Below are 12,806 nucleotides of genomic sequence, written 5' to 3' on the forward strand. Positions count from 1 at the left end.
CTGATTCAAACGAAACAGTATTGAACAAAATAAACCACCCAAAAGAGCTTGTTCAGTTCCTTCTTCTTATTAGCAGAAACTGTCTAAAACAGGATGAAGAAATCGTGAGCAATAATTTTTTACGCTGTGAAATTTAGTTCAAAAACTACACAGAAACATAAAATGATGCACAAAGAAATAGATTTTTTTTTGTGATTCAGACTCAAAAACACATTACTAGTTACCGTTAACAAATAACGAGTATGACAAAGTGACTTCGGTTTGACAGGAAAATTTCGAAATTAAGTTTCCAGAACGACTTAAATGTATGGCTTAGTTAGGATTATGTCTCGTCTAAATTCTGGCGAAAGAAGATTTATGTGGCAAAAAATTGTTCCTTTATCTGTTAATACCATGATACTATAAATCACGGAAACTGTAAAGAAAAGAATATTTAGAGCTACGAAACATTGTCAAAAAACTGTATAAAAACAGTTTTCTTACCAAGAACTCGCTTCATCTTTGTTATAGGAAAAATAATAAAAAAAGTCGTTAGAACCCTCTAGTAACATAATGAATATGACCTGCTATTTGGTTCAGTAAAAAGAAAGATTCGTTTTCTTTGCTTGAGCAAAAAGACCTTTTGCAATTGACTGATTGGATTTATTCAAAGGAAAACATATTATGAGAAAAATCCTTAAAAAACAACATTTTCGTTTAATGGTTTTTTAACACACTTTGTGCCAAGACGGACGTCAGTGTCCGTTATGCATATGTTTTGTTACACCAGGACGGACAAGGATATCTCTCATATTTAATAGTCATTTCCATCGATTCAGTATTAACACGTTTAATATATACAAAACTATTGATTAATACCCCCGTTAATGCATGATTTCCCTTTAATACATACATGATTTTTTCAAATTTGATTAGTAAGCCTTTGCTGTTTGTGTCCAATTAATTGTAGCTCATGTCACAAACTTCATGAGATCTATTTTCCTCATTTAAATACACTCGCAGGTGATTTTATCAGTTAAAAACTAACAATTGCTTCTGAAAATATGACTGCTAAATATGCTTTTAGGTAAAATAACATTGTTTTAGATCTGTTATTATGCCGAAAAAGCACTCTGATAATATAGAAATATCTGAAGAATTTGTTGCTTTTGGAAACTGCTTAAAAACCATATATTTCCGCACTCTTATAGTTTCGTCTAAACAAAAATTCTTGAATGAAGAATTTATTTAATATTTAATCAAAAAACCTTTTAAACCGACCACTGAAATCGTTGAAAAATAACTTTCGTTGGCAATAAAGCCGGCAGCTTCATCACCCGAAAAACTGGAAAATCCTCCGCTGCAACTCTTCTCCCACAACAAGCAACACTTTCCCCATTGTGCAAATTGCCTCAAATTTATAACCGCAATAAGAATAAAAGAGGTTCCTCGGAAATTAATTAAAACGGAAGAACTGCTTCTTAAGAATCTTAAAACTGGTGCACCGAGTGCCGCAGGTGCGGCCGTAATATAATAAACTTTTTGGCAAAGCTAATCCAGAATAAGCAGAAAGCTCGGAGAGCAATACGGGAATAGGTGGGAATACAAATAGGAGGGGTAGATTCCCTCGTCCAGTTCTCTCTCGGTGGAGCAGTGTGCCGGCGCGATCACTCTGGATAACTTGTTGCCACTCTGGATCGCACTCTTTCGCTGTAGCGGTTACCGAACGCAGGTAGTTACGCCTCCCTTTTACATGTTGAATATAACCAAGGGCGAAATCGGGTTTTAGTGCTTGTGGATAGTTGTGTGGGTGATTATAGATATAGTTCTTCGGGTAGGTGTATTGTTCTACTCTGAAAGTGTTTATGTGCCACATTGCAGGCAAGCCGAAGGAAACTGGGTAGATTAATAAGCCACTTAAATGTGCCTAGTTTTTGCATGTTATAATCTAGTGGATTATAATTCACATTTCATGAAAAGGGGACAGTTTGTTCTGGCATTTTATTGCTCTCTGAATCATTTATTCTTTCAGCTAAATTATTAAGAGCATTTTACAGGAGGGCATTTAATTATCTCACACACTTTACTGAGGTCAATTATTTCCTTTGCGTATTTCGCATTATTCTTACCAGAAATGAATTTTTTTTTGAATTGACTAATCCAATGAATTTTTCGCGAAGTCATAAGGGTTTTCAAAATTTTAGGCATTTATTGGAACATCCAGGACTTTTCTAAACCTGACAACTTCCTGTCCTGTCGTTACAGAATGGGAAGTTTTAGCGTTAGTACAATCCATTAGCTGCATTAGGTTATTACATCGCTGGCAAAATTAGCAGTTGTCCGATCTGAATGTTTGTCATTTGTAATCGAGACCTTCAGCAATATGTTCCATTAAGTTGGGTATTCGCTCAATTTCCCCAGGGGCGGATGTAAGCACTTGAATGATTGGCTGTTTGAACCAGAAATTCTTGCAATAAATCTTCTATTATTTATGGCCATTGAAACAATAGTTCTTGATAAATGTATTCTTTTCATATAATAGGCAAAATTACTACTGGTGAAAGAAGCAAATCCGGAAACAGAAATTAGAGAAAGCTCTGCTATTTTGATCCATTTCCACGTTTCTTTATGAAATGTAGCAATGCTTTAGACAAATGAGGTAGATTTCATCTTTTTTGATGCTCAGCACCTGACGATTTAAAAACGACCTGGCCCTAATTAATTCTCGCGGGCTATAAATCTTTAAAATAGGAAAAATGAGGAATTTTAAACTTCAATGTTTCAAAAACTGTCAAAGACGCAAGATACTCTGATTCGTGAAGTTTTTAATAATCACCAATGCTAAAAGACATGCTTATCAAATAATACCTATACTAAAAACTATTATATTCTATTAAATCATCATCAAAAACCTGAAATAGATGGTGAAACAAAATGTATTATTCTAGTCAATATTACAAGAACAAATACATACGTATATATGCGAATTTCAATGCTACCAATATCCGAAAAATATCATGAACACAATATATAATAAATATATATATATATATATATATATATATATATGTATTTATACAAAAATAGGGGAGAAAGAGAAAATAATCAAAAGTAGTAAAAATAAAAACTGGTGACACCTTCAACACGTGAGTTCTAATAACACAAAATTGGTTTGCCATGTGGCGTTTGGTTATTCCAGGATATATTCAGGTATTATTATGCATGAGAAGAAGAAGATTAACTGAGAGAATTCTCATCAATCAAGTTCTAAATTTAGATTCACAATAATCATTTCCAACCTTCGAAGATGACATAGAAAAGAAAGAACTCTGCATACTTTAAGCCACGATGATGAACTTATAATCCTATCATTGTTGGGATGTTGGTTTGACTATTTTAACACACAATTTTGATTTTCTATAAATATTTCAAAATTGACTAAAATTTGGCAATGTGGTTTTTAAATCTTAGTTTACCATTAAATTTGTTAAATGCAATATTGAGAAGATAAATAAAAATTAAATTCACTTAATTTTGTTTATGAGATTTTTATTAACTTTTCTAGTCTGTTAATTAAAATGAACAAGTTACTCCTACCGTTTTTTACTGCAAATTCATTTACTTAGGAGAAGAATATCTACAATATTTTAAGAAAAAATAAGCAAAATTCTGTAGAAAAATGTCTGGAAAATGTTGGAAATAATGTTATTAAGATTAAGCTGATTAATAAATCTGGTCAAATTGATACAATCCTGGATAAACTCCGAAACTAAAAAATATTATAAAGAATAATATCCCAATTTTATAGAAACTCAGTTACCAGTAATGGTAACATTTATAATATTTAAGCAAAAATTTGTGGAGAATGTTTTTTGCGAATATAATTACTCGTATTTGCAATTAGCAGTTAATTATTTTCTACGAGAAACCATCGAAATATGGACAATTTATGAAGGGGATTTTTATTTTGTTCGAGGAAAGACGGAGAATAAACTGCCGTTACAATTTTGTTCCGTCGGTAAAAGCTTAGTTATTTGATAAACTAACATAATAATAGGCTAAATAAATTTCAGTGAAGTAAGCTAATGTAACTGACACAATTCTGGATAAACCCTATCTTAGAATCAGGTCCAAAACTCTATAAAAATAAATGCTGAATAAATTTACAGTAAAATTCGAAAGAACCAAAAATATTAGAGAATATGTATTTTTCTTGAAAATATTTGAAAGAAGATAACAGGGGTGATTGACCTGATGAAACTGGAAGAGTTATTATTATTATAGCAATCTCCAACATCGACACATTCTGAAAGTTGTACAAAAATACATAGGTAATATTTTTAAGCACTTAAAAATTTGTGAAAAATCTAGAAGTAATGCGAAAAGTGATACTTTTCCACACTTGTTATGTCAATAAATATAATATACTAAACGAGACTGTCGTTTTCCTTTCGTTCTCTCGTTTTTGTCGTCGGGTAGTTCGGGTAGTATATACAGAGAGTACAATAAACCAACCAATACCAAATTTACCCTACTAACTGATGTAATTATTTTATAACATGTGGGGTAAAGTAGTGCTTTCCGTACTCCAACCAGTACGGTAAAGTGCACACATTAGTGAGAAGGATAAAATACAAATTCTGATGACTATAATGGCAATTCGTACAATTGCTAATTATTGATTTTTGATGAATTTAATATTTTCAATTTCATAATAGCTAGATCACATGGTAGTGTGAATAAGCGTTATATAAACATATGTATTTTGCTAATAAATCAAATCTCATATATCAGTATTTATGTATCATACGAGTTTTCAATATTTTTCTCACTGATTTCAGGTATTGGTCACGGTCTTTAAAAAAAGTGGAAGACAAACGGCAAAAACTAAACGATTTATATTTTCTTTGTTTCTTAAGTAAAGGTTAAGTAGAACAATAATACATTGTTGATTTTTTTTGTACTTGGCTGCATATGATAAAATCGTGTATTGAAATAAAATAATTGAAAAATTCAGCGTTAAGGCGTAATTGTACCAGAAATCACTCATGTCCACAATAGTTCAGTAATTTATTTGAAAGTTCCAAAAAAACCTAAAATTGGATAAATAGAATATTTTACGGAGAGATTAATTTGAGAGGACGTAATCGTTTAACTGATGTGTATATCATAAATATGTATTGTGACAATAACTTCCAACTAACCTGATATTCAAAATTCCGAATTAATTCCAACTTGGAGACGTGTACTATACTAACAAAAAATACAATTTATCTAAAAATCTAGAATATTCTATAAAAGATTATTACATGCAAATATTTTAAAGTGAGCTCGATGGGGCCAATACTCGACCTGTGTGGTGAAACTCGGTTTCAGACTCGTATTGGGCCAAGCTTCGCTACTCAGGCTGGGTCCAATTTATTGAATTATGTGAATGAAAGAATGGAGCATGAAAATTTCCAATAAAAGAGCTGATACAAACAAACGGGATCTTTGGTTTTTTTTTCCTTATTTTGTAGTTGATAAAATATAGTAAATGTGATATAGCAAAAAAAATTGTACCCGACGTGTGAAAAAAGAACGAGTTCGTAGGCGACTAGGCACTCTTGTTTGATGTTTCTTCGGGTCGTGACGGATTGAGGCGCTTTCAGACACAAGTTGGGCTAGGCCTACATTCCTTCATACTTAATCCTCCAAAAGAAGGCTTGTCCAGATCTCTAGAAGGTATGAAACGAAAATATGGCAGGAAACTATTCTACCTAAAAATTTCAGTATTTGCTAGTTATATAGCAGTATTGCAGTTTTATCCTGCTTTGAAGTTTATTAAGTGCATATATTTGTTACTTTTTTCATTGAATAATAACTAATGCAGGTGGTAGATGAAGCATGTGCCAAAAACCATGTTAACGTCCTCTGTAAATAGCTTATTACTATATCCTACTTAATGTTGTTACTTTTTATTATGAGTTTATTTTATAATGAAACCTCTGTTTATATCTTTGTTGCTTTTCGAGACTAATATTATATCTTGATTGAATCTCGTCGGGTCTTTCCTGGGGGAGTTCAAATCAAATTTCTGTAGATATATCGAGACATGCTTTATATACGTAAACATGACATATAAGTTATAAAATATTCATAGAAGACGGTACGATTTTTTTGCTTCCAATATGTAGTGTATGTGTAGACTACTCGGTTCAGTGGGAATATTGACAGCTTTGTGAAAGTTTTAGGTTTGCCTCCCTTCTAGCAAACATGGACAAACATTGTGAACGTCCTGTAAAGATTCTTTTCATTAATCTTCTTCAAGATCAGTTCGGAAATTCTCGAGGTTCATAAATTATTTTATTCGCAATCGGTTGATAGGTAGCTTGTTTTTCGGTCTGATAGTTTTTGCCTGTGATTTGTGGTTTTACCAGCACGTAGAGAATGATGGAGATCGACCTGAATACTGATAAGGCCGCCTTTTATTTTCGTTTGCCACAATACTCGTTCTCGTCCGTTCGTATTTCGCCACAAATTTTTATATAAATATAGCGGAAAATTTATATCAGAGAGTTTCTGATTTTCGTAAAATTGTACTATTGTTGTTGGGGTCTCTCTATAATGAACAATGCATTTTTCAAATAAGATTTTCCACAGCCGAGCGATATTACACTCTAGTCGTATTCAAGCTGCTTCTAGGTGTTATCCCGCATAACCACCCACGGGGAATTTTGATAACTTTATTGAGGGGTCGAAATTTCTCTTACGTTTCTAGAATCTCATTAAAATCAAGACCGACAGCAGCGGCACAAATTCAATTTTCTCAAACTTATTAGATCGACACCGACCTATTTAGTTAAATGCTCCGGAGGTTAACGGGAACACATTCGTCCAAGTGCTACCCCAGCCCCTTCTCATTTAACACACGAGATGAAAATTTAATTCGGCCTTGTTAGGAGAATTTAGAATAAATATGAAGGCGGATTATAATTTAAATTTACGGTAATAGGTTTTCTAGGCACGTAATTTTGCGCTTGGCTGAATTTGACAGGCCAATTTTGCTGTTGGAACTGATAAAAAAACTTATTTTTGAACCTGCTGGCTACCTCTTCCTGTGCAGACTTTCATTTTTATCTTATACATCTACATAATTGAGATTTACGGGGAAATAATGAGGTTTGCATAGAGGCAAATAATATTTTTTGCCTTTAAACACTTAACGCATACAAAGTTCCTAGAATATTAGATATTAAGCCGTATTAATATGATACATAGTACATTCTAATATTAATAAAATGTTAATTAATAATTAATCGAATGGACTCTGGAGGCCAGCACAGCAGGCGGGCATGGTCAATGGCGATGTGGCAATGGGCGAAGTGATCTCCTGTGAGTTAGGATGCCCTTTTAATTTTTATGAAAACCGTTACTATTTCTTAAGCGAATTGCTCTATTGATCTTTAGCGTACCATAACTCTTCCAGTGAACAATCACTTTTTCAATGGTAGTCGTAAAACACGACAGAACATTTCGCCTATTGCCTCATTGCTTTTCATAATACCCACTGCAGATTTGAACGAAACATCCAGTTCTTTTCCAGTCCGCTTCTAAATCCGGAAAACAGCTTAGAATATAATTTGATCAACCGTCCTCACAGTCTGATAAGTCGCTTGTAGGGGGAGAATACATTTAAGCTGATTCGACAACTAAAAAGTGTTTAAAAGAAGAAAGCTTCATGAGGTGTAATGCGAAAATCTCTTTACTCATTAGTTTCGCGTTTTTGGGGCAGTTGGGCCGACAACTTCATCATGAGGTGAAGCATCTCTTTTGCACTTTTCAGATAAATGTCTATTTTCCTAGATGATCGAGTATTAGTTTACTTTGAATCGAATAAAAGTTTTAAAAAATGTAGAGTTTTTCACAAGTTTATTACCTGAAATGTAAAATAAGATGTAATAACACGAACATCTGTGAAAAAATATCCTAAAACTGGTACCTTAACTGTATACATATACCCCAACAATGGATAACAATGAAAGAGGTGTCCTTTAATCAGATCATAAACTATCACAGACATGTTTGATGTCCTTTTCCTGGATGAACGAAATACACAAAGAGATATACTCTACTGCGATACGTCCACTATTTCAAAGAACACAAAGCCTTAAAAGATTTCGCGTTAAAAATGTGACGACAATAAAGTAACGAGGGTTTATGTATCATTGCCGACATCTGGCCGTGGGCATTGTACGTATGTAAACCGTCTACAAAAGGCAAGCACGAAGATTTTTATCAAAAAGGAGGAGGAAGATATAAAAGAGAAGCCTTTGTAGCGACGGACAAAATGATATATTTTGTGCGAGTGTAGTATACTCGAAAATAGGCATTTCAGGATGATATCTACTCGTATATTTTCCTTGATATTACCTTAGTTTTCTTTGTGTTGGTTGCTGGTACCAAATAACGCAAACTTTTGGAAAACAACGGGCAAAAGCCTACTCAGAAGGAATCATTTTTTAAATCTGTCTGTGAATCCACAGTTTACGGCAAGCGGCTTTCTGTAAATTATATTACCAATGGTAACAAATTACAAGAACACATCGAATGCTCCAAACCAAATAATCCTCGCTGTGTAAAAGTTTCTTCAGAAATGAATGGACTATCTATCAAAAACACTTCTAACGTACGTTACCAAGAACTCAATTTGAATTTTCCCATACGACAAAATTTCCATTATTCCTTCTGATGCAATATTCATACCTTAAAATAATAGTGCAAAAACGCCATTCAATTCTGTTCACTGCCAAGTTTATCACAAAGACGGGTCTTGCAGGCGTTGACGCCGTTCGGGCTGTGTTTTCAAAGACTTCTTTTTCATAAACGATTTCTCATGCCGGAATTTCCACGGGCAAAAGTTCCATATAATAGAGAAAGTTCCATCACAATGAACCTCTTACGAGACTCATTTTTTTTAAAGGGCGTTCTCTTGGGTGTGGCACGGCAGGAATTCTGCACACTGCGCTGAGTGATTAGGAAAATAGGCACAAGAACAACGTAATTAGTGGGGTTGTGCGGCTTTACCTGGTGTGCTTTATGCTTTATTCCGAATTTAGTATTTTAGCAGCAAGGAGAATATCTTGATCTAATATGTCGCAAAAATTGCTAATATTTTTGCCCACAGAATTATATTGCTTTTACTATCTACCGCGGACCGACCTTCAAATTTTTCTGCAAAAGAAATGTTTACTCTCAAAAGTTTTAGAGATAAAACCCCTAAACACCTTATAAACAAACTATTGGACAGACCTGGTTGTGTGGGAATTTTACATTATTAATAGTTTGACCTGGAAACTTGGAACAATCCTACCAATGTTATGGGACAACACAACGTAACCTCAAGTAATGTGCAATAATTTGAATTAAATGGAATTACCCTATAAATATTTTGTATCCATTTGAGGCGGATTGTTAATTTGATCTCTTATTTTGTGTCCGAATAACCCCTCACACACAAGCAATGAAGAGATGAGAAGAATAACACTTACTCCCTTTTAATAAGAGTTCATACGAAAACCTTACTTGACGTTTCGATGATTAATCTGGCACTATTTTTAAAACCTAGAAAAAAATTATAAAAATAAAAATTAAGAGAATTAACGTCTATGGAATCATTATCATAGGGTGCATTATCATGAATTTCCATGCTGCGTCACGAGGCCATGCTAGGCTGTTACCGGTTTCATATTTTTTTGCACTCATCAGATAATCATAGGTCAAAAGCTTGAGATAGTGCGTTGTTGAGAAGGAAGAAAACAAAAAACAATTTCTCTTGTAATAATCATTGAGGTTGCTGCAATTTTGGTAATTTAATGTATTTTGATGTGAATGAGATTTGGTGAAGAAGACATAATAAATTTACTTTTTTTATTTGTATTTTCTAGACTCATGGATTAACAAATCAGACAGCATGGACGATATAAACTTCGCAGCACAATGCCTCGTCCAACTCTCCAACAGCAGATTTCAATTCAGCGCCCCTTTAGACCTCTCATACAAAGAAAAATCCCTCGAGTCCGTCGAGAAACAAGACTTAAAAAACAGCTCTCCACTTGACACACCCATAGAAAACCAGTTTCCATCGCTAGATGACTCTACAGACAATAACATCAAAGATCGTCTATCCACGACCAAATCGTCCTCGTATATGGTCAGTAGGATTCTGACGGACTTGAAGCAAATCAAGCAAGAACCCGTGCCTGAAGTACCATCCGACTATCCAAAAAAAAGCAAGAAGCGAGATGTTGCTAAGGAGAAAAAGAGGTCTTCCAGTATTGATAAAGTTAAAAAGGAGAAGTTGGAAAGAGAGCGAAAGAAAGTGTCGGTAATGGCTCTGCATATAAACAGAAGTAAAATGGAGAAAAAGCTGAACTCAAGGGACAAAATTTTTGGGTCGAAAAAGATTTCCGTGGGACGCAGTGAGTCAAATAAAAGACACAGTGGACAGCTATCCAGGAAAGTGCACAAGTGCTCCTATGAAGGTTGCTATAAGTCTTATGGGAAAAGCAGTCATTTGAAAGCGCACCTAAGGACCCATACAGGTAAGCTTTATATTATTCCTCCCATATAGTGAGTGCCAAGAATTGCAGTTGAGAATCTTTAACTTTAACATAAAATCTTAAATCTCGGAAAATAATAGGCACTAGTTTCCCATATCTACATTATTCTATTATTGGGGTGTTAAAATTTTATTTAATAAAACTACACTAACAATGGCTCCAAAAAGATTGAATATGATTAATACTATTTTATATGTATTGTCTACCAAAATACGACACATTTAATTGTTTTTTTTTCGCAAGAGATACTTTGTTAAACCTCAACTTGTATTCGAATTTTACACTTTTTTCAAAATATTTAATGCACTAAAATTTGTCAAAATTCCATTGTTCGATACAGAGACTTATTTGGTTTCAAAAAATACGCCCAAAAAGAAAAAATCATATAAATGGACCCTTAGTACCCATAAAAGCACACGCATTATTTTGAAAGCGAAAATTTCAAACCCATTTTCCTAAAAGTAATTATCTGACGCCCAAATGGATCGAAACTGTTTACAACCAGCGGGCGTCGTTTTATTTTCGCAGCCTTTCACTCATGGCAACGGGCCGTAAAGTTACAATAACGCCCGTCGCTCGTGGCAACGAACCGAAAAGTAAAAATAACGCCTGTTAATTTTTTTAACCATAATATTCTCTCTCCACGTAGAAGATTAAAAAAATACAATTGGTTCGTCAAACATTGCATAAAGGTTCCTGCTTCGCATCGGGTCTCGACCTTCGGCCAGTTCTTCCACTCTTCTTATTTCAACTTTCTATAAGTAACTAGCTATTTCGTAGGTTTATTTTAATAATTTACCACTGAAAAAGTAGTAAATACTGTCTTCATAAATGTTAGGGTTGGTTAGGGTAAAGTCATATAAAAAGATCACTAGGAATTCCCCTACTCGTCCCTGCGTAATTTTTGTTATGATTTTTTCTTAAAACATATTTTTCTATAAAAAATACACATTTTTTCCGATTTGTTTTGAAAATTTACTTCGGGAATTTTAGTTGATCGTTTCATCTGAAATTTTGAGTTTAGATAGGTTAAAGTCATACAAATGGACAACTAAATTGTCCGTATAGACGTCCCTTTTTTAGTATATGCCATAAAAAAAATAGACAAGCTTTTATATGAAAGTTTGGGATTAAGTACGTTAAGGTCATACAAATGGATCACTATAGTTCCTGCAGTATTTGGAAAATTATAATTTACAACTCCATTATTCTATAAAAAAATACCTACTGTTGCCAAGATCACTTTGAAAATTTATCACTGGAAAATTGGCGAATTCATTTCTTATAATTTTTTAGATGTGGAAGATTTGTACATATGTTTCGCTGCAGTCACCATAGACATTAATTGACGAAGCGTTTTTCGAATTTAGTCTCTATAGGCAACTAGAATTATTGCTTTACGAAGTAAAGTACCTAACTAAGAGCTATTACAATGGGGAAAAAGTATGCCCCTGTATAAATAAATATTTAATTTCTGGAAACTAAAATCAACCTCAACGACATCGATACTATAACTTTTCCACGGTTGGGCAGTATACGATATTCTTAAGAAAGTTGAACTGAAAAAGTAATCCAAGTTTACTTTGATTAATAGCGACATGAACTTCGATACAGAAAGCATATTGCTACCGTTGCGAGTTGCCAATTCTGGAATGTTTCCAGACCCTTTTACAGATTCAAGTTGCGAGTACTGTTGGAAATGGAAATTTGATATTTCCAGATTGAGTAAGTTATGTTTCAAGGGGTTCCATACTTTAACTAATGAAGTATTTGACTTATGGCACACGTTTTGTGTTAGATGTGATGTGCGATTTGATAAATTGAGATAGAGCAGAGAAAATCTAGTTTTTTGATTTTTATCCCTTAGTTTTATGGAAGTAAAATGTTAGTTTCTCAGCGCAGCTCGAAGTTCTGTTTTTTCTTTAGATAGACAAAAGAAAAGGTGATAAGAAAGTTTCAACTTGAATTGTGCATGGCTGATATATTTCTTGGATGCTAGGTTTATTATGAGGGTTCTGAGGAGCGTTCTAAGAACGTTATGAATTCGTTATAACGAGTGATCATTAAAAAAAAGCCTCTCATAAACGTAGGTTATTGATTAAGTAACTTAGTATTTACCATCATACACCTGACTAGCAGATAAATTCATCCTAGACATGAACCTGATATTTCAACGCTTACTTGAAGTTTTTTCAATCACTTTTTACATTATCTTGGAAGAGTTTC

The 12,806-nt window shown here is 33.7% G+C and overlaps 1 protein-coding gene across 1 annotated transcript in view; it reads left to right on the forward strand.

The window, feature by feature from the left end:
- Positions 1 to 1,598: 1,598 nt before the first annotated feature.
- The window catches only part of LOC136413893 (Krueppel-like factor 13), a 70,448-nt gene continuing 59,240 nt past the window's right edge, over positions 1,599 to 12,806 (forward strand). The window contains exons 1-2 of the mRNA XM_066397654.1: positions 1,599 to 1,813; positions 9,906 to 10,562. Coding sequence (XP_066253751.1) covers positions 9,932 to 10,562 — 631 coding nt within the window. The 5' untranslated portion in view covers positions 1,599 to 1,813; positions 9,906 to 9,931. The remainder of the gene's footprint in view (positions 1,814 to 9,905; positions 10,563 to 12,806) is intronic.

Source organism: Euwallacea similis, chromosome 15 (genome assembly GCF_039881205.1).
Source record: "Euwallacea similis isolate ESF13 chromosome 15, ESF131.1, whole genome shotgun sequence".
NCBI lineage: Eukaryota > Metazoa > Arthropoda > Insecta > Coleoptera > Curculionidae > Euwallacea > Euwallacea similis.